Here is a 21,958-nt window from a genome sequence, read left to right on the forward strand (position 1 = left end):
AAAGCCATTCACTTTTATTAATAACCATGTATTAATTGTACATATAGTTGAAATAAAACCTTTTAGAATCCACGGCATGATCCATGATTAAGCACAGATCAAAAGTACAGAGAAAGATATTCATTTCTCTGTTATAATGATGTGAGACTTGTGATTTTTATGGCTTACCAAACAAAGGCTAGGAAGCACTTAGCAAGCATGGTATACACTAACTCCATGCCTTTTCAAGGAAGAGTTTCAAATAAACTTCGAGGTTATCACAAAAGCTGTGTTTATTTTAACAGTGTCAAGTAGTAATCATGACCTGTGTTGATATTATAAAGATACATCAATATTGCAGTGAACTGTCATTGTGTTCTTCTTAAAATCAAGGATATTACTATTGAAACCTTACAACCGACTTCTGCTTACTTTACAACATGGAAAGATTCAATGATCACTACATCATGGCAACATCCAGATATTCCACATCAATGCCAAACACGTCCATTTAGATGGTCATTGTCCATTTTACACTACGGTATCCTTCATCTTCTAATGGAGGATAGATAGAAATGGTTGCAACACAATATAAAAGGCTAATCTTTAATAAACCATCAAAAATCTGTCTGCAAACACACTAGAAACAAAGCATAGTATGGATGATTTGAGGGCTTAATAACATTCACTTCAAATAATCTCAAATCACGTCATTATTAACAAGCATACATACATTACTAAGAATTGTAACTTTCTCACCATCAACCTTCTTCTCACGATTTATGCTAATATATCCACTTTCTATGTGTTTTAACTATGGAGTACTCCCTACAGTCATTCTCCTTCAGAGAAACTTCAGAAAAGAGGACTGATGAAATGCCTTCTAGTATGCAATCTCTGATATTTATTTCGATTTAACTTTTGATTAAATACCTTTCTACATACTTGTTACATCATCTCCATAGGTTTCTCGTATAAACTCTTGTGTTTTCTGATGCATGTTTAGGACAATTCTCTTCCATCACTTGTTCCATTACTAGGGTATCTCTCCAGTGTGTGTTCTCAGATGTTTACTGAGATGACCACTCTGACAAAAGGCTTTGCCACATGCTGTACATTTATAAGGTCTCTCTCCAGTATGAATTCGCTGATGATAGGTTAGATATGACTTTAGATTAAAGGCTTTGTTACACTCTTTACATTTATAAGGTCTCTCCCCAGAATGAATTCGCTGGTGTCGAGTAAGATTTGAGCAGTGAAAAAAGGCTTTGTTACATTCTTTACATTTATAAGGCCTCTCTCCAGTATGAATTCTTTGATGTTGGGTAACATGTGAGCGAAGGATAAAGGTTTTGTTGCATTCTTCACATTTATAAGGCCTCTCTCCAGTATGAATTTGCTGATGTTTAGTAAGATGTGAGCGCCGAATAAAGGCTTTGTTACACTCTTTACATTTATAAGGTCTCTCTCCAGTATGAATTCGCTCATGTTGAGTACGATTTGAGGGGTGAAAAAAGGCTTTGTTACACTCTTTACATTTATAAGGTCTCACCCCAGAATGAATTCGCTGATGTCGAGCAAGAAGTAAGCGACTATGAAAGGCTTTGTTACATTCTTTACATTTATAAGGCTTCTCTCCAGTATGAATTCGCTGATGATAGGTTAGATGTGAGGAACAGACAAAGGCTACACTACATTCTGTACATTTATAAGGTCTCTCTCCGGTATGAATCCGCTGATGTTCAATAAGACTTGAACTGTAAGGAAAGGCTTTGCCACATACTGTACATTTATAAGGTTTCTCTCCAGTGTGAATTCGCTGATGTTGAGTAAGATGTGAACGACGGTTAAACGCTTTGCTACAATCTGTACATTTGAAAGGTTTCCTTCCTGTATGGATTTTCCTATGTTTACTTAGATTGGATGCTTTACTAAAGACATTCCCACATATATTACCCTTGTTTTCTTTCTGTGGATTCTGAACAGTCTGCTGTTGAATAAGTTCTGAAGACTGATTAGAAACCTTACCATATTCATGACAAGTCCTCTCTTTACTACAAGTACTCTTATCTAAAGAAAAATGTGCCATTTGATCAAAGGTATTTCTAAATGTCTTACTTTTAGAGTCCTTGTTTGAAGATTCAGGTTCCTGATGTTTCATAAGGTTTGAGTCTCCTTCAACCGTAGACCCAGTTTCACTGCCTGAATACCTTCTCACTCCACCATAAATACTCCGGTAATTATTGGAGCTGGAGCTCTTCCTTAAGGCCTGACTCATTTTATTATACATGCAAAGCTCCTGTGTATTAACCATATCACGATATGTACTGAACAATGATGGCTGGATGGCGTCTCTTCCATTATCATCAACATTATACACCTTGAAATGGAAAGAAAATATCTCTTGTGGGAAGAAAAAAGACCCCCTGCTCACGGATCCCTCAAATTGATTAAATTGTGAATTTGACCTCTCATTGTTAAATTGTAGGTATTCAGACATGCTTGAATGCATGTTTAGTCGAAGCCTACGTTCCGAATTATCTGAATGAGTATTTGCAGTAGAGACTAGATTACCTTTCAGGTTTTCCATGTTCCTTTTTAGAGAACATGTATGTTTCAAAAAAGGAGGGACATCTTTTCTTAAACACTTACATTTCTCAGTCGACGTTGAAGACTGAACTTGGTGTTTTTCCCAATTTGACGCACGTTGATCATTTATTTTTCCAGTAACATTAGCATTATGTATAAGTGTCTCCATTTCTTTATGTCCATATAAACATCCTCTCTGTCCTTCATTTACCCTCGTATATTCCCTGTCTTTCATTAAATTTAAGTTTCCAAGGTGAAATGTTTGATATATTCTTACGTTGGCTTTGGGGAATAGACCTTCTAATGCTGGATTCTTCAGCATCAAATCCTGGGTGTCTTGTGGAGACACAGCTGAAAGATACCAAATAACAAGTAATTGTCCCTGCTATTCTCAGTGAATCTCTTTAAAGATTTAGAGAAAATTGATGGCCATCGCTAGTTTAAAAGTAAAATAGAGACCGAAGGATCAAGATGCCAGAGGCTTAGGCAGATGTGGAGCTCATCTCTCTCTCCACAAATGAGTGAGAAATGGAACAATTCTCACAGAGCCCAGCTGAACACTAGCAGAGGCCCTTGGAAATCTGAAAAGACAAGAAAGATTCCTTCTGAGCTCGGTAGGACAAAAGGAAGAGGAGAGCAGGAAGAAGGAAAAGGAAGAGGAGAGGAAGTGCGTTGGGGCTTGCAATCCTGTGGGGAGATGAAAGCGAGGAGAGGTCTCCATATCCCGGGAAGCCCCTCACTGGGGGAGCTCAGTCTGGACAGAAGGAGAGCCTCATTCTCTGTGGGAAGAGAACACAGCAACCAGCATGTGGCAGCAGGACAGAGTGAGACCTGCACACAGGGTACTGACCTCAGCCTTGCCCATCCAGCCCTAGAGGCTTTTCCACCAATGTAGACAAGAGCTGGGTGCTGAAAGGTGGGGTTTGGAGAGCAGATTGAGGCAGACGACTGCTGTTGGCTGTGAGGAAACAGCCTGAAGTGATGGGAGTGAGGGAGGAGCTCTGCAAACGGGATGCTTGTGGTCGAAGCCTGAAACACCAGAGAGCAGAGCGCCATTGGTGAGTGACACCCAACCAGGAAGCCCATTGCATCCCTTGTCCCTTAGACCGGCCCCTGCTCAGCAGGGACTTCGAAGAACTCCACCCATGTAGGTCATCTGATCCCCCAGCCATGGCCTCCCCCATCGACAATCAACAGACCCCTGTGCTCTGGGGCAGCCTCAAGAGCAGAAGCTGTGAGTTGGCCACACACAAAGAAGGAGCTGAAAGTACAGCTGAACCCCAGGGATTAAGAAGAAAAGATGAAACCTCTCCTCCCAGCAACACAATCCATGGTCTTACACTCACAACTGGCTTTGTAACCTTAGCCCCTACGGAGCATCTGAATCAAATACCAGGGCTCTCTCATTCATGGCAGATGTAGCTTTGGCAGCTGTAAGCTTTGTGGGTTCCCACACAAAGGGGCTGGGCCAGGACAGAGCCTGAGCTGCCCCATAGCACCACAGTGGCTTGAGCTCCACGTTGAATGCAATCCCAGGACCTGACTTCACTGAATCTACGCTGGTGACCCTGTGAAAACAACATCTGAGAGACCACAGGGCCACGGGCCATCATGCCCTCGGTTAGGGTGGAGCCAAGAGCAGTGCCAACACTACATAACATGAGAGCTTGCAGAATGCAGAAGAGGGCACAACAGGGCACACCCTGAGGTGAACATCCCCAGAAGAGTAATACTTAGTGACTTCTCTCCCAGTGCGTGTGCTCCAGTCCCAGCAGCCTGGTACCACAGATCAGAATCACAGCTAAGAATCAGATCTGGGGGTCCTATTCCACCATGCAGGGAGCAGGCACCAACAGAAAGAGGGCAGTAACACCCACAAAACAAGGGGACAACAGCTCTGAATATCCCCCGTGGGCTCTGGTCACAGTGACCAGGAATCAAGGAAATGATCAAGAGAGGATAAGGGCACAAACGTCTGGACCAACCTCACCAACCAAGGGACAGATACCAGAAGGAAGACTAACTAGGTTCCTGAACCCGTCAAAACAGAGACCACAAACAGAACGCTGGACAAAATGATATGGCACAGAAATACGTTATAGGGGAAGAAACAAGATGAAAACCCCCAAGGACCACTGAATTAAGAGGTGATAGGCAATCTAATGATTAATTCTTGCTTTTAGTCATCTTAAGTGGAGACACCAAACACTCACTTTCAGAAATTCTAAAAATCCAGTAATTTTTAAATCCACTTCTTCCCACACATGTTTCTGAGAATGGCCTATTAGATGTTTCAATCTACAAATCATAAGTGATAGTGACAGAGAACTAATCAGAAATGGAGGACACATAGAAAATGTATGAGGAAGCTGAAAACAAATAAGATAAACTTAATACAGTACTAGTTTTAAGAAATTAAAAAAGAAGAGAGACTTTAAAACTATGACTGAAACAGGGAAGTCTACTCATTGCTCTGTGGGACCTAAATGGGAAGGAGATCTATAGCACAGTAAAGACTAGAGATCTCTTTACGAAAAATAGAGGTACTGGGACTATTTCATGCAAAGATGGGAAGAATAAAGGACAGAAACGGGATGGACCTAAAAGAAGCAAAAGATATTAAGAGAAGGTGGCTGGAATACATGGAAGAACTATACAAAAAAAAGATCTTAATGACTGAGATCACCACGATGGTATAATCACTCACCTAGTAACAGACATCCTGACGTCCAAAGTCAAGTCGGCCTTGGAAGGCATGACGACCAAAAAGCTAGTGCACGTGATGGAAATCCAGCTGAGCTGTTTGAAGTCCTAAACGATGATAGTGCTAACGTTCTGCACTTGATAAGCCAGCAAATTTGGAAAACTCAGCAGTGGCCTCAGGACAGGAAAAGGTCAGTTTTCATTCCAGTCACAAAGAAAGGCAGTGCCAAAGAACGCTCAAACTACTACACAATTTCCCTCATTTCAAACAGTAGCAAAGGCTCAAAATTCTCCAAGCCAGGCATTAACTATACATGAACCCAGTGCTTCCAGCTCTTGAAGCTGGATTTAGAAACGGCAGAGGAACCAGAGATCAAATTGCCAGCATCCCTTGGATCATGTAAAAAGCAAGAGAGTTCTGGAAAAACAACTACATCTGCTGTATTGACTACACCACAGCCTTTGATTGCGTGGATCACAAGAAACTGTGGAAAATTCTGAAAGAGATGGGAACACCAGACTACATTACCTGCCTCCTGGGAAACCTGTATGCATGTCAAGAAGCAACAGTGAGAACTGGACATGTGACAAAGGACTGATTCCAAATGGGGAAAGGAGTACGTCAAGCCTGTATATTGTCAGCCTGCTTATGTACTGTGTCAGCCTGCACAGTACATCATGTGACATACCGGGTTGGATGAAGCACAAATTGGAATCAAGATTTCAGGGAGAAATGTCCATAATCTCAGACATACAGATGACACCACCCTTATAGCAGAAAGTGAAGAGGAATTGAGGAGTCTCTTGGTGAAACTGAGAGAGGGCGAAAAAGGTGGCTTCAAACTCAACCTTCAAAAAATGAAGATCATGGCACCAGTCAGGTCATTTCATTGCAATCGGCGGGAGAAACAGTGGAAGCACTGATAGACCTTATTTTTGGGGGTTCCTAAATCATTGTAGATGGTGACTACAGCCATGAAAGTAGAAGACTCTTCCTCCTTGGAAGAAAAACTGTGACCAACCTAGGCAGCATGTTAAAAAGCAGAAACATTACTTTGCTGACAAAGGTCCATCTAGTCAAAGCCATGGTTTTTCCAGTAGTCATGTATGGATGTGAGAGCTGGACGATGAAGAAAGCTGAGCACCAAAGAATTGATGCTTTTGAACTGTGGTATTGGAGAAGACTCTTGAGAGTCCCTTGGACTACAAGAAGACCACACCACTCCATCCTAAAGGAAATCAGTCCTGAATATTCATTGGAAGGACATGGTGAAGCTGAAGCTCCGATACTCTGGCCAGCTGATGTGAAGAACTGACCCACTGAGAAAGACCCTGATGCTAGCAAAGATTGAAGATGAGAGAAGGGGACAACAGAGGATGAGATGGTTGGGTGCATCCTGGACTTGATGGACATGAGTCTGAGCAGGCTCTGGGAGTTGGTGATGGACAGGGAAGCCTGCCTTGCTGCAGATCATGATCGCAGACTCAGAGAGCCGTGGAACTGAATGGATATGTATAATTGATTCTCTTTGCTGTATAGGAGTATAAAATTGGAAAACAGCTATATTCCAATTAGAACTCTTAAAAAATATTTCTTTATATAATATAAAAATTATCATAGTTTGCATCAACCATTAACAATATAGTGGAAAATGTGCTAAGATTTTATGTCAATTTATTTTAAAATTCTATGACATAACAGAATAACGTATTTTAGCATGTTAGAATTGGGGCAAATCCACTAAAGATATTTAATATGAGATCATATAAGGAAAAGAGAAACTTTGAAGTCAACTTGAGATGTGTATTCTTTCATTGTCACGAGGTTTTGCTTTCTGAAGTGAAAAATTACTTGAATTTGAAATGTATTTAGAAGGTCCTATGTGTCACTCCCAGTGGATAGGAAATTATGAATCAGAGAACAAAAACCTGTCCCTAGTATTCCTAGAAGTTTGGCAGTTTGTCTACCATTCCACTCCCACATTTCTGTCTAGAGATAGAAGGAAACTTTAAAAGGACTGTCATACAGTTACTCAGAAATGGGCAGAGTTTTCCTAGGGCCCCAAGAAATTGAAGAACAATGAATGAACGCAGTTTGTCACAAGGCACGAGGAGACTTTTAGGTCACACTGTGATGGAGAAAAGTAATCACTAGAGATAAATTCATGAATGATTTAAGAGACAGAATGGGACAGGTGATACATCATTATGATAGTAGCAGACACAAACCCAGATTTCTGAAAACCATTTCAATTGAAGTAAATCTTCCAAAACCATGTGATGAAGGATGAGTTCCTCCCTGCTCCTTGGACCTCTCATCTGAGTCATCATCTCCAACCATTCATACCTACCTGGGTAAATGGCTGTTGTCCCCATTCTCCTTATATTCCTGGGATCCTCTAATTGCTCCAGAAAGGTGACCAGGTCCAGCTTAGAGACAAGCCCTATTTATCAGAGAAAGGAATATTTGTGTTGTTAGAGATTCATCAGTATCGAATCCAATATGTATTCCCGTGAGACAAGAACACATTTTGTTCTAGAAAACGATTTTCTTAAATACTTTATTCACAGTAGCTATACAATACTAACACACACCTAACAATCAGATCCTGAGATTCTGGTCAAGTAGTACTAAGGCAAAAGTAAGTAGTGTCAATGTGAGATTAAGAGAGGGTACAACTATTTAATACCACAGAACTTACACAATTACCACGAACCTAGAAGGAAGGAGGCAGAGTACATCAAGGAAGAAAAACTTCACCAGCATAACGACTCATCATGAATCATCCCCTTTCTTTCTAAACTCACAAATACCCATTTTTGCCCTAGAAAGCAGAGATCTGAAACTACTGTGGGAAGCAGAACATTTCAGAAGACATTCTTGACATGACGGAACTAAAACCCAGTGGGTAGATAAGGGATTCTGGAAGGCAGTTATCCTCACCCAAGGAGGCCAGGTTCCCATAGTTCTCTAACATCACGTCCCTGTACAATTCCCGCTGACTGAGGTCCAGGCATTCCCACTCCTCTTGAGTGAAGTCTATGGCCACATCCTGGAACATCAGCAGTCCCTGAAATACACAGTACAGATGCCAGTAGGCCGTGAGAAGTCTTCCTTATGTGATCCAAGATGAAAAGGGAAAGATCAGAGTCCTGGTCGTGATTTAGTGGCTTGGCTGGTATTGCAAAATATATTTTTGACACAGTACTCCTTTCTACCCAATTTCTAATGTGAACAAAAGAGGATGAGTGATGATCCACAAGCCATTAGAGAAACTACTCTCATCTGAAAGAGCAATTATAAAATAATCAGGGCAGCATGAGCATATTTATTCTTCAGTGTTCTACTCGTGTGACATAGTATAAATTGTTTATCAAAGAAACAGGAATTTTTTTTTTTTTTAATGTATTCTGAACCAAGAGTTCTGAAGTGGGGCCAAAGTGCCACATTTTTAGCAAGGTTATTTGAGTTAGTAATGTTGAAAATTCTGCTTGATGAATGAGGATTTTGAACCCCAATGAAACAGAATACTAAGGTAAGAATTCATACTTAAGTTGGAACTTTGTTTTACAGACTTCAACAGGTCTAATAGGATAGTAACCTTTCTTGGGGTCTGGGATCATGTTGGAAAAGAATTTCCAGACTTGAGACAAAATGAGAGGGAAGTAAAGTTTATTAGAATGGGGGACGCTGTTAGAAGAGCAGGCCAGCACAAATGAGAACAGATGTTGAACAGGGGTCCTTAGTCCACTCATAGCCAGGGTACAAGGAGTGTGATAGAGGTCTTGCGGATCATTTGCTGAATGGATGAGGCACCTATACTGGGTGGGAGAAGAGTAAGAAAAACATTTTCTGCTTATGGGGTAGGAGGGGAGCCCGTTTATACTGCTGAGGAGGACCTGAAATCCACCAACAGTTACAACATGGGGGAGAGAAAGTTGCTAAGGGTCTTGTTTTTTCATTCCTGCATTCCAAGACCCTCCTTGGTTTTATCTGCTCTTTAGTCCCTGGGTCACCACATATCTCCCTCTTTATTTTAGGGCCAATTCTTTAGCCCTTGTTGATACCCTGCTCACGTCTTACTATCTACCCATTTCCCTTCTCATATTTGGGAATCCAGTTTCAAGGAAAAGGGGGCAAAGACCACTCCGGCTTCTTCAGGCTGAACAGAGGCGCCATGGGGCTCTGGGTTCCCTTTGCCTACTCTGTCACGGAGCATTTATGGAGGGAGATGAGAGTCCATGGAATGATAAGGTGACTTGTTTCAGCATTGTCTAGGTGTTGGTCAGGGAATATTCTTGCAGGACCACTTGGAAACTTGTGGTATTTTAGAAGAAACAAACTGTACAAGAAAGTTAAAGGTACATGGCCCAAAGATGAAGAGAAGTACAAAAGCTGCTCAGGGGCTAGCCAGGAAAACCAGGACTGGACATTGGTTCGTGACGTTAGTGTTTCTCTAGGTACGAGAAGAAGCCAGAATTGGGGCTCATAAAATCTTTACCTGAAAACATCTCACTCTTGGAAGGCCAGTTCTGGGTTTTTCCCAGAGCAGAGTGCCTTATTTTTGATCTCTACTCTGAACTCCTTTTGCAGGGTGTTGAAAATCAGGAGCTTACAGTTATCATGATGTCATCTTTGGCAGAGTCCAGTCAGCAAGGTCCCTTCATACCACATATTTGACCATGCTCTGGGGGCATTTTTTGGCCATTGTATCGTGCAGCACTGGGAAGGCTCATTCCCAGGTCTAGGGAAGGATCCATTGATAGGCCACTCAATGTGCTGTTTCTAGAGCAGGCCTTGTGAGTAGCAAAATCTCTGGACCATACCTGTCTAACTAGCCTCTTGGTCCAGGAAAATAGTCCCTTTTCTTCCTTCTTCCCATATCTAGAGTTACATTATTACAATCATTGATAGCATGTGGAGCTGCATATCAGCATTTTATCACAGGCCCAGCCACACATTGAGTAACGTAAGAATCAATCTTCTGAAACAAGAGACATAGAAAATAATATAGCTAGAGCTAGCAGTTATTACTCAGGACTAAGAAGGAAAGGTCAAGAACTTTCATTAGGTAGAGCCCAGTATACTCTAGGTCATCTGACTTGCCTTGTTAAATGACTAGCCAGATGGTAATCTCCTGGTTGTATATCACGGAGCATCTATTCTTTATCTGAAGATTGCTTACTGAGATTAGCTTTAGAAACAAACTTAAGAGTATCCTTTTTAATAACACAATTAAATCTTTTAGAAATATAACATAAGAAGGAACTATCTCAGAAGTGAATCTTAGTGAACACTAGACTTTAATGAACAAAACTAGAAACTTACTTTAGCAATGAAAAAAAGTTAATATTCAGTGAAACATAATTTTTGCATTGTGAGGGCATTAACCCTGTAGCCAGGGAAGGCTTTAACCCATCAAATAAAAATGAGGTTTGTCAGGGAGCCCAGAAAAGCCAGGCAGCCATGTTGCATTTCCCATAGCCCTGACTCTTTGATTTACAGCTATTGTTCACCCATTTTTAATTCCCTGATTGACAAGCAGACCATGGCCATGTTTTAAGGACATCAGGATGGCAAAAGTCTAAGCACGAGGGGTTATATTTGTAGAAGTATGAGCTTTGTCTACATGTACCATAATCTTAAGGAATGCTTATTCACTTTACCAAAGTAACAAAAGATTTTAAAAATGAATATAAATCACTTAAAGGGAAAGAAATTCATAATCTCTTATTGAAAGCTGCATTCTAAGAAAACTTTGTTCTATTAGCATAGAGATTCAACTAAATTCCAGTCTGGTACCAGCTTACCAGATAGCAAACAAAACTTGTTTATTGGTTAACCTTAGATAAATCTTTTCCATAAATCATGAAGTCGCAGTATTCTTACAAAGGCATCAGAGTGAAACCATAGAAGGCATGTTTAAATCTGATTAAACTGCAGTTGACAGTGTAGCCTGGTCACTGCTGTGACTTGTAACACGTTCACAGGATAAGTAGGAATTATAGTTGACCGCATTTAATTAGGGCATATCAGATCTATGGTGACTTCCCTGGTGGCCCAGCAGCTAAGACTCTGAACTCCCAAGGCAGGGGACCCAGGTTCGAACCCTGGTTGGGCAACTAGACCCTGCGTGCTGCAACTACGATCTGGCGCGGCCAAATAAATAAATATTTGGGCTTCCCTGGTGGCTCAGATGGTAAAGAGTCTGCCTGCAATGAGGGAGACCTGGGTGCGATTCCTGGGTCGGGAAGGCCGCCTGGGGAAGGAAACGGCAATCCACTCTAGCACTCTTGCCTGGAAACTCCCATGGACCGAGGAGCCCATAGGCTACACCCCATGGGGTCGCAAAGAGTCGGACAGGAGTGGGTGACTTCACTTCACAGATCTATATGAACTCACGTAATTTTAAGATATCTATATTAGTAACATCCACCATACAGCATAATAAGAGGAGATCTGTCACCCCTTCAACCGCACTTCCCATGTAATGTAACATGTCCAGTGAACCCAGGTAGTTTAATAGTTCCCTGGGATGTCTCAGGGGCCCTCTGAAGCATTCCAAAGTCAGCTAGAAGTCAAGTTATTTAGGAAGTTTTGTGAACAAATTTCAAAAGGGGTTATAACACTCAGTCAGATACAATCATATAGATCACGGGGAAACTATTCACTTAGCCAAAGTAACGAAGATGGCATAGGTAAACAGAACAGATCCCTTCAGAGGTAAAGAAACTTAAAATCCAGTATCAAAGGCAGCTCAACATCTCAAGAAAACTTGTATTTCTGCACAAAACTCTTCCCTTGGGGTCCACTTTCCATAAAATATTCTTACCACTTTCTGTACACATGACTTTGTTCTCCCATCCTGAAACTGCCACCTGTAAGTCAGATCTATTTCCTTTTCCCTTCATAAAATGTAATTTCATCCCTCATACCTTCTTTAGTGAAAATACACATTCTACTTTCCTTAAGCAACCAAGAACTTAAGCGTTCTCTAGATTGGTGAACATAAATACCAGTGATAATTTTTATAAAAAAATTTCTAGAGACCATCTCAGGATGGCATCAAGCATTATTCATGAATAGTCCAAAATCTCTACTTTCTCTGTAAGAGGAAGTTAGTCCTCAGTAATGAATGTTTCAGAATCTTATTTTATTTGGAAATGACCTAGCTAGTCAATAAACTTCTGTCAGTTAGTGTAGCACAGCCCCAGAAATTCAGGTTACCAAAATCTAGAGAATGTTTTAGACAGACATTTCTAAAATATAATTATTCTTAAAAGAGTGTCTCTGAAAACTCCTATCTCTTTTACATTTTCTTTGAGTTTTTTTTTTTTTTTTTCTTTCCTAGAGGTACTTTGCTGCTGAGTCACTTCAGTCCTGTCCGACTCTGTGTGACCCCATAGAAGGCAGTCCACCAGGCTCCCCCATCCCTGGGATTCTCCAGGCAAGAACACTGGAGTGGGTTGCCATTTCCTTCTCCAATGCAGGAAAGTGAAAAGTGAAAGTGAAGGCGCTTAGTCGTATCTAACTCTTAGCGACCCCATGGACTGCAGCCTATCCAGGTTCCTCCATCCATGGGATTTTCCAGGCAAGTATACTGGAGTGGGGTGCCATTGCCTTCTCCGAGAGGTACTTTGCTGGTTGACAAACTTGTAACAGATATAAAAATATAAAAATATTTAACTTATAATAAACCTAGGCACAATGAAAATACTCTGCCTAATGACCCTCGACATATCTACATTAGATTAGCAAACAAACATTAATACTGGATTTTTAATATTGAATATTTCCCAGTTCACGAGAATATGAAATTCATTTAGTTTAATTTCACTTGTACTTAGAATTGTCTGATTTGCAAGTGTTTACTTTCCTTTAGGCCAATTAAATTAGAACTCATTTAGAACTTCAGCATTAAAAAAAAAAAAAAAAGAGTGCACACTGAGATATACATATATCCAGACAATAGACAGAGACCTCATAGTTTCCTGCCTGAGACTTAAAACATCTCTTTGACCCTCTTTGTTTGTTTGTTTGGCTTGAAGTTCTGATTTGCCCAAGGCTGAGTCAGGTCTAAGGCAAAGTGGACAGTGTATTTCAAGGACACGGAAAGGCCTAACTTCAAGCTTTGCTCTAGGCAGGACTTTTAACAAGAGAGTTGTTTTTAAATGCAAATGAAAAAACAGCCAGTTTTGCAGTTTCCAAGGGAAAGAAAATTTCATTTTAACCAGTTTTCTCCAGAGTCTAAAGAATATCACGGCCATCCTGTGTCAAAAGTCATCTTTCCTTTGTGTAGTCTTAGTTTTATAGCTAAAATATAGACCAACTAATGTTCAAATTGACTCAGATTTTTCAGCTGATAAAAATTTTGGACTGCCACTCTGGTGGGAGGTGATGTCTTTGGAACATCAGAAGAATCTGAAGGGTTAAGGGAATTTGCAGGAGTGGGGGAAGCTTGGTCCTTCCCAGACCTGAGAAACAGGAGTAGTCAGAAGGGAATTTTTTAGGATGTTCAGGAGTGGGGGAAGCTTGGTTCCCTCTCCACCTGGGAGATCAGCTTCCTTAGAAGGGGACTCTTCAGAATGTTAGGACAGTTTTTGATCCTTCAGGCTTTTGAATATAGAAGAAAGAGCTGGACCAAAGGGAACCTCAGAATCCTTTCCTAGAGATCATATGGATATGAACGGCCGAGTAGGGGTCATCTAGGAAATCTGATGGAGAGACACAGAGAGGGACAGGAGACAGGGAGGCAACAGAACAGAAGGAAATTTGGAGTCCTTTCCCGTCTTTTGGCAAAACCTAGTGTGCCACTCAGAGGCCATTTCTGGGGCTCCCCCATTTGTATTGGAGCCAGGCCTTTTGGAGGGTCAAACTTTTCCAGTTTCTGACAATGTAGCCAAGGGTTGAGAATGAGAGAGCCTCCTGGGATATAACAGAAACCACTCTTAGCCTACCTACCATAGAATGGGAGTACTGAGAGTCACTGGCTGACAGAAAGGCGTCCCTTTTCCCCCAGTGGTCTCTCCGAGTGACTAATGGCACAGAACGGCCGATTGACCCAACAGTCGTGTCCCACAGTGTGAGGTGACCGCTGAGAACCCTGCAGCTAAGTCATCACGTGACACGGGCAGAGATAGACAGAGATTCCCTGCAGCAACCTGGTGACTCACCATTTGGTGATTCCCTCAAAAGAGAAGGCACTCTTGGGATGGCTCAGAGGCAACACCCAGGCTCCTGTAAATCAGCCCGGGAAAAAGGGAAAGAAGTGAAAGCGACAGGGAAGAAGGCTGAGGAATCCGCTGTACAATATATCCGGGAGGCGGTGGCCAGGTGAAAATGGTCTCTGTTTGGCCTCAACCACTATGTTCCTGACACGGTGGAAGGAAGTTGTCGTGCTGGGGGTGGATGCCCTTGAAATAACGCAAAATCAGTAATGGTGCTCTTATACCTTTTGGCACATATTTTATCAAACAGCCATTAAATAGCAGAGCTTAAACTTTACTTCAGTTTATTTAGATTTTAACTAATGAAATTTTAACTAATGACAGATTCACAGGGACAGCTCTAAGAAAAGGTGAGAGAAGTTTTTGTAACTGTAAAGAATACTAAAGACAAGAAAAGTTTCATTCACTCAGTCATGTCCAATTCTTGTGACCCCATAGATTCTAACTTGCCAGGTTCCTTTGTCCAAGAAATTCCCAAACAGGAATACTGGACTGGGTAGTCATTGCCTTCCACAGAGTTCTTCAAAAAAAACTAAGCAAAAAAAAAAAAAAAAAGAAGAAGAAAAGAAAATTGATCAAGTCATGCTAATATTTTCATACATACAGTCCAGTTCAGTTCAGTCGCTCAATCATGTCCACCTCTTTGGGATCCCATGGATCCCAGGGCTTCCTGTCAGTCACCAACTCCCGGAGCCTAGTCAAACTCATCTCCACTGAGTACAGACATACACTCAAATAGGGCTATATACTCATTAGGAGGAAGAGAGAAAAAGTTTCCTGTCACTAAACTCAGGTAATTATGAATGGATTAAAAATGTGCTGTAGTTTTAATACATTTTAAAATGCAGCAATGAGCTGTATTTTAAATTTTAATACAGTTGAGCATAGATTAGGACTAATAAGATTCTTGTGAACATTTTGGAAAATACAAAGCTGTGATGAGACTCTGTGATGTGAGCATGGAGTGTACTGGAAAAGATCAGGCCTGGGCTTGGGATGAAAACCGCCACTCCTCAAACCCAGTATCTCTGCTAAACACAGGTGAGTGTTCAAGTCAACTGGAGAAAAACAAATTCATAGCATGGGAATCTCACAGAAACACCTAAACCGGTGAACATGAGTCATGGAGTAAGAAGTACATGGAGGAATGCATTATCATTGCATGGGTATTTTGGCACTATTATGGAAACTATGATCTCAATCTATCATTAAAACATATTAGTTTGGGCAGTTTGTGATGCTCCAGTGACTAAGACTCTGAGATCCCAATGCACAGAGCTCTGGTTCTTTCCCTGATCAGGAAACTGGATCCCACATGTTGTAGCTAAGAGTTTACATGTCACAATCAAAGAAGCTGAAAATTACGAGGATGACTGAAGATCCTACCTACCACAACGAAGAACCAGGGCAGCCGAATAAGTAAATACTTTTAGAATGTGTCATAAGCAAATTTCACTTTATATATGCCTTTCCTGATCTGTGGCCTAATTTTGGAAGGACTGATGCTAAAGCTGAAACTCCAATACTTTGGCCACCGCATGTGAAGAGTTGACTCATTGGAAAAGACTCTGATGCTGGGAGGGATTGGGGGCAGGAGGAGAAGGGGACGACAGAGGATGAGATGGCTGGATGGCATCACCTGCTCCATGGACATGAGTTTGGGTGAATTCCGGGAGCTGGTGATGGACAGGGACTCCTGGCGTGCTGCGATTCATGGCGTCGCAAAGAGTCGGACACGAAGGAGCGACTGAACTGCACTCAAGTGAACTGAACTACATTTAAGTAGCTAGTTTCACTTATCGATAGAGCGCAGTCTCTGCAACGTTTTTATTTCTGAAACTTTTCTGAAGAACTGTGGACCACTGAGTTCACTCTGTAAGGACAATCTGTAACTCCGGTTCTAACGAGCTGAAGCTGCATCCGTATGTAAATTCATACAGCATTTCCCCTACTTCACGATGATCCTAACACCAGACCACATCCCAGTGGGGATCTCTGGTACCAGTGCCTCCCCGTGTTGATCTCGCACAAAGGGCATATAGTGAACAACTCAACGTCACTAATTCATTTCGAGAATTCATCATGCTCTAGAGAAAGCCGAGATACAGAACAATGGATGGAGGCTCTGGGATTTAACGGAGAAGTTAATCTAAAGAGCAGTTCTTCACTATTATAAGAAAAAAAGGGGGAAATAAGAAGGCAACACCAAATCCCCCAGGGAGAAAACTTAGACTCAGAGAACTAAAGGTTTGCAGGTTCTCAGTCCAGGCATTTCCGGAGGAAAAGCAGACACATTCCCAGACCCGGGACAGGACACTTACCTGAGAAGCTGCCATTTCCTCCTCTTCTTCCTGCTGCCGTGAGTCTTTCCTGGGGATGTTATTTCAAAAACTCACATCCACAGCTTGAGAAAATACCTTCGAAGGCATCCACATAGCTCTTTCACCTGCAACTGATGAAGTGAAACTGAAGAAAGAACCTTCCTGTTTCCCCCGCCGTTTTCTGAGCCTTTTTTTCGCTTTCCTTCCAGAACTGTAGGCGGCAATCAAGACTAATCTGATATGCTAATCACATTTGGTGTTTGGTGCTTACCTTTGGTGCACTCTCTTTGCAGACCACCCCTGAGAGCTCTCCTTTCTTTTTGCATTACTGAGAACAGGTCACAGTACAATTCACGGGAGACTATGCACCCGACCACTGGGCTAGCTGACACACATTATGAGGGTTTTGAAACACGGCGGGTGAAGACCCCATTTAGGAGCCCTGCGCTGCAGCCTCACACTCCGCACTCCTGAGACCTCTCTGGAGCTGAGGATTAGGGCGGGAACTTCGAGAAAGAAAGGTTGCTGGGCTGCTTGCCTGGGGAGGGGCTCTTTCTCGGATGGGTGTGGCCCTATGTCTCCTCTGCCTGAGCCCTTGGGGGAGGGGTGGTGGGGAATGCGTGCTTGGCGGGAATCACCTGGGGGCCTTGGGTTCCTGCAAAGCTTTGTTCTCAGAACTCTTCCCAAAGATGCCTTCCCTTTATCTGCTATGTCTGACTCTTTGCCACCCCATGAACTGTAGACCGCCTGGCTCTTTTGCCAATGGGGACTCTCCAGGGAAGAATACAGGAATGGGTTCCATGCCGTCCTCCAGGGGATCTTCCTGACCCAGGAATGGAACTCACCTCTCTGGTGTATCCTGCATTACCAAGCGGTTCTTGACCGCTAATGCCACTTTGGAAGGCACAGGAGACCCTGAGTACTTAGGGCTTTTTCACTGCCCTCTGCAGCCTGAGGAAACATGTTTCACAAAATGATTTGCACTGTGACCACCTGTCTGCAGGCAAGGGACCTCCAACTTCAGAGACGCTGAGGCTGAAAGTGTTTCCATTGTTGCAGAAACGAAGCACCGCACTCGGAGAGTTGGATTACTCGGGTTTATTATCCGGGCGGGCCCTAAGAACATAACACTCAGAGCTCTGAGCCCCAAACAAAGGGATTACAGAGTTTTTATACTTGGGCAGGCATGATTAAGAGTGTTTGCAGATTTGCAGGGGCTAGGGCAATTGCAAGGAACACAACAAGGGGGAGTGAGATAAATTCCAGTTCCTAGTATTTTGAGTCCCCACTTTTTGAGACCTATGTGATTAAGGCTTGCAAAGAGCAAACTGAGTTATGGAGGCAGAAGGAGCAGGAAGTTATGTAAAAATTTGACATTTTCCTCTTCATTGGCCCCTCTTGATGCTTCTATCACTCATTGCAGAAAGCATCATCTCATGTTCGATAGGATATTCAGAGCTCCAGGTCAGTTAGGAGACTATACTGAGCTATTAACATTTGCAACTTTCTGGATTCGAGAGGTTATGAACTGGGTAATATCTCTGAGAACACAAGGGGCAAACAAAAGCACCTCTAAGAACATGAACAGAGGACCGGTTAAAGGGAGAAGCCATGATGCCCAGCTCCAGATATTGTTCCAATTACTTCAGGAATTTTCTAGTTCCTCGCTGCTTTTCATGATTCATTCCCTTAGCTGTTAGGCCATGTCTCTTACTATTCCTAATTGGTTTATATAAAAGCAGCATTCTTCATTCAAGAAGAGGCAGAGGCCTGCCTTTTCAGCTGTCAATAGGTCTAGCCCTCTCCTATTCTGTAAAGCCACCTCAGCCAAAGAATCCAGCTGGTCCTGTAAGGCCACTAAAGATGTGGCTACTCTCTCAATGTCGTCTCTGTGTTGTAGCTACGTGTTCTGGGAAACGAACTCACTCAGAAAGACAATGCAGATAGTGTAGTGCAGTTTATTACACAGGTGGGCTCAAGGCAGAGTCTCCTCTTACCCAAGCACCCCAACCAGTTTTTGTGAAAGACTTACATACCCTATGTGTATAAGGTTCCCTGAAACTAGTCTGAACAAAGGAAAAAGAAAGATACAATCAAAGTTAACCCGCAATCATATGCCTTAAGCCTAGGTCGTTAACAGTCGACAATTATCAATAGGCCTGTGGTCATACCCCAGTAATCATAATAGAACATATGATTCTATTCAGTTACACAGATAATTAGGACATTCTTTTAGGTCACAGAGAGCCCTGGGCCTCTTCCTTCCAGAGGGCCTGGTTTTCTAGTGGATATTTCATTTCCATAGATATTGGGCATATAGCTCAAGGTCCACAGTCCAGGCCAAGATGGAGTCCTGCTTTCAAGATAGAGCGTGTTCTGTTTCCTCCTTCATGTGAAGTCCTTGGATAGTATATGGTAGAAGGTGATTGATGAAGCAATCCTCCTGTTCCAATACTTATCCCAGCCAAAATTTTGGAGCCAAAGTAGGGGATAAACTGGATGGGTCTTTTTGACCGCAAGTGTGCTGTCAGAGGCACCGTGAGAGTCTGGTTGTTAGGGCCAATATTCATCTGGGGAGTGAGGAAAGCTAAGGTGCAGATACCCATCCACTGATTGGGAGACATAAGTAAGCATCTGTCCCACAAACCAAGAAAAGGCCTTGATGGAGGGGCACCATATTATGTCTGTGTGAAGAAGAGTGGGCAACTCACCTTTTATAGTTTGATTATATTTGTCCCAGGCTAAATTGACTACAGCTTCAGTTCTTCCATCATTTTTAAATCATCTGGAGCCTTTTGAGTTAACTCAATTGCCCTTAAGACTTGCCCTTGTAAGGGTGGATCTTTACGAGTTCCCAAGGCTGCTGCAATATTTCATGTTACTGGTGAAGCTAAATACCGTGGAGTTCCTAAGGATGAGCAAAGCCAGCAATCCCTGGCCAGCTGGGGGATGGTGTCCTTTAGAACGTGAAGAGTTGCACTGAGAACCTGGTACAGATGAAGGTCTAAGGGGGAGTTAACTCTGTAACCTCGGTCGTACTGCCAACAGGCAGAGGCTGATTTTTAAGGGCAAAGTTGGTCCGTGATTTCATTTGTCTGCATTATTGTCCCTGTCCAGTAGGTTTTTCCATTTATTTGGCAGACAGACAGCTGTTCTGTATTGTAACATCTACGTGGCATTTGGGGGTAGACGGAGGCCCAGGAGCATGATGGCAATGCCATGGTGTCGGGATGCCCCTGGGGTTTGGTTCCTCTGGTTGGGAAAAGGTAGCGGCAGTGGGAGACATAACTGGGAAACATTTTTGGCACCAGGACCCTGGATATACATCACCTGATCAGAAAGACAGTAAGTGATCTGCCTATAGGATAGGCTATCTATACATTGTTCTAGCTGATGGTTGAATAGGCGATTTTCCAAGGGTTGACCTTAATGTTGACAGGTGCGTGATGGAGAAGGAAGGGCTCCATCTGTTACGGCAAGGGACAGCAAAAGGCTCCAAAGCAGCCTGCACATAACAGGTAACTGAGCACAAGCAAAGGGTTTTCTCCCCATCTTTGGGTGGTCACCACTATAGCAACTGAGCCTATCGTGAAGGGGGGTCAGCTATACTGTGAGCAATTTAGATAGTAGGGAGAGTCGATCATAAGAAACATCTAATTAGAATGAAGCTTGCCACTACAGTGAGATAACAGACAGCTAACCGCAGCTTCTGACCCAAATCCTACACTTGCGCTGTGACTGAAGCTAGTCCTGTAGTGAACAGCACAGCAGTAATACCAATCAGGGATAGAGGCCAGGGTTGACAATAGAAATCCATTAATATCTGGATAGCCAGATCCTCAAGCTTCTGCTGAGCGTTGATCAGCGAGCTGCCGCAGTGTGGCTGGAGCACGGCTGAGGAATCCTCAAGCGTCTGCCGTGCGTGGACTAGTCAGCTTCTGGAGCGACTAGAGCAGGGCTCAGCGTCTCTGGTGAGTGAGGGCTCTTGTTTTTGGAACCAGACCTTGACGGGAAATCTGGGGTCCTGAACTGTTTTCTAGCTGTCCTCATCACAGGAAGTTGCTGCCTTCTTGACTCTGGTGAGGTGGATCCAAGAGATGATGCCTGTAACTTTAACAGCAATATGATTGCCCAGACAACCATGTGAGGGCCTGTCCCAACTAGCTGACTTGGTCATTTTCTTCCAATACTCAACCCTTACCTCATCTCCTGGCTGGTAAGCATGAACCGAATTGCCCAAAGGAATGGGTGCCCTTTCTAGGGTTCTCAGGCGATATGGTGGAAGATTTGTCCCAGGATCGGAAGGTGTTGGGGCACCTCCAGGTGAGCTAGTTGTTGGGGGCTTCCCTTGAGTTTTCCTGTCACTGGGGGTTTCTCCCATATAAGATCTCAAAGGGAGAATAGCCTAAGGACTTAGGGTGCATCGGGCTTGGAGTAGATTGGGGGTAACATGTCGACCCAAGAAAACTGGTCTCCTGACAGACTTTAGCTAATGTAGGGCTGAGGGTACAGTTCATGCCTTCAACTTTTCAAAGCCGCCTCTGGTCCACTAACAGCTACTGTTGCCAAAGGAAGAAACCTATTGCACTTCCAATCTGAGTAACCTTTAACTTCAGATACTCATGGAGCTAGAGCTCCATCTAGCTTCCTGACTTTCCATACCTAGCGAGGCTAGGCACTTCCTGACTACCAATCCAAGCTGGAGAACTAAGTAACACTACACAGTAATGGCATAGATCACAAGCCCCTTGAAAGTCTAGGATCTGGCAGATTGGTTAATAGTTCTAGTTCCCAAGAAATCATGAAATGATCAGAGACTGGAAAGTTTGACCAAGAAATGAGAGTTCGATCCACACGCTTTGCCCATTTCTAGTCATTGCCCGAAGGAGACACTGGGTGCCTCTTGGCATGGCATGTTGGTACAGGTTTCTGCCATAGCCATATGAGGTCACCGAGGAACTGCAGAGCAAGGCTCCTCAGTTGATTCACGCAAGGTATCTCATTCATTCACACAAGCACACTGTAGAGCTAGTGAAGTATAGCAAAAGACATGTTCCCTAGCAGTACAAAGAACTACAGCTCCATGCATCCTCACCTTGTCCTGAAGAGTCCCGGAAGAGCCCCCAAGATGAAAGGTT

The 21,958-nt window shown here is 42.9% G+C and overlaps 1 protein-coding gene across 1 annotated transcript; it reads right to left on the reverse strand.

Moving 5' to 3' along the window:
* Positions 1–571: 571 nt before the first annotated feature.
* On the reverse strand, positions 572–16,964 carry LOC109572010 (zinc finger protein 724-like). Its single transcript, XM_070771619.1, has 4 exons — positions 16,821–16,964; positions 8,216–8,342; positions 7,623–7,715; positions 572–2,919 (listed from the first exon to the last, which is right to left on the reverse strand). Exons 1-4 carry the CDS (start codon positions 16,833–16,835, stop codon positions 1,016–1,018), a joined length of 2,139 nt encoding a protein of 712 aa, XP_070627720.1. The 5' UTR covers positions 16,836–16,964; the 3' UTR covers positions 572–1,015.
* Between the last annotated feature and the right edge of the window lie 4,994 nt (positions 16,965–21,958).

This window comes from Bos indicus, chromosome 18, assembly GCF_029378745.1.
Source record: "Bos indicus isolate NIAB-ARS_2022 breed Sahiwal x Tharparkar chromosome 18, NIAB-ARS_B.indTharparkar_mat_pri_1.0, whole genome shotgun sequence".
Lineage (NCBI taxonomy): Eukaryota > Metazoa > Chordata > Mammalia > Artiodactyla > Bovidae > Bos > Bos indicus.

Coding starts and splice junctions, on each gene's coding strand:
- LOC109572010 (XM_070771619.1), bottom strand. Junction 7,716..8,215: donor TGGGAACCTGGCCTCCTTGG/GTGAGGATAACT, acceptor TCTGATAAATAG/GGCTTGTCTCTAAGCTGGAC. Junction 2,920..7,622: donor GACAACAGCCATTTACCCAG/GTAGGTATGAAT, acceptor GGTATCTTTCAG/CTGTGTCTCCACAAGACACC.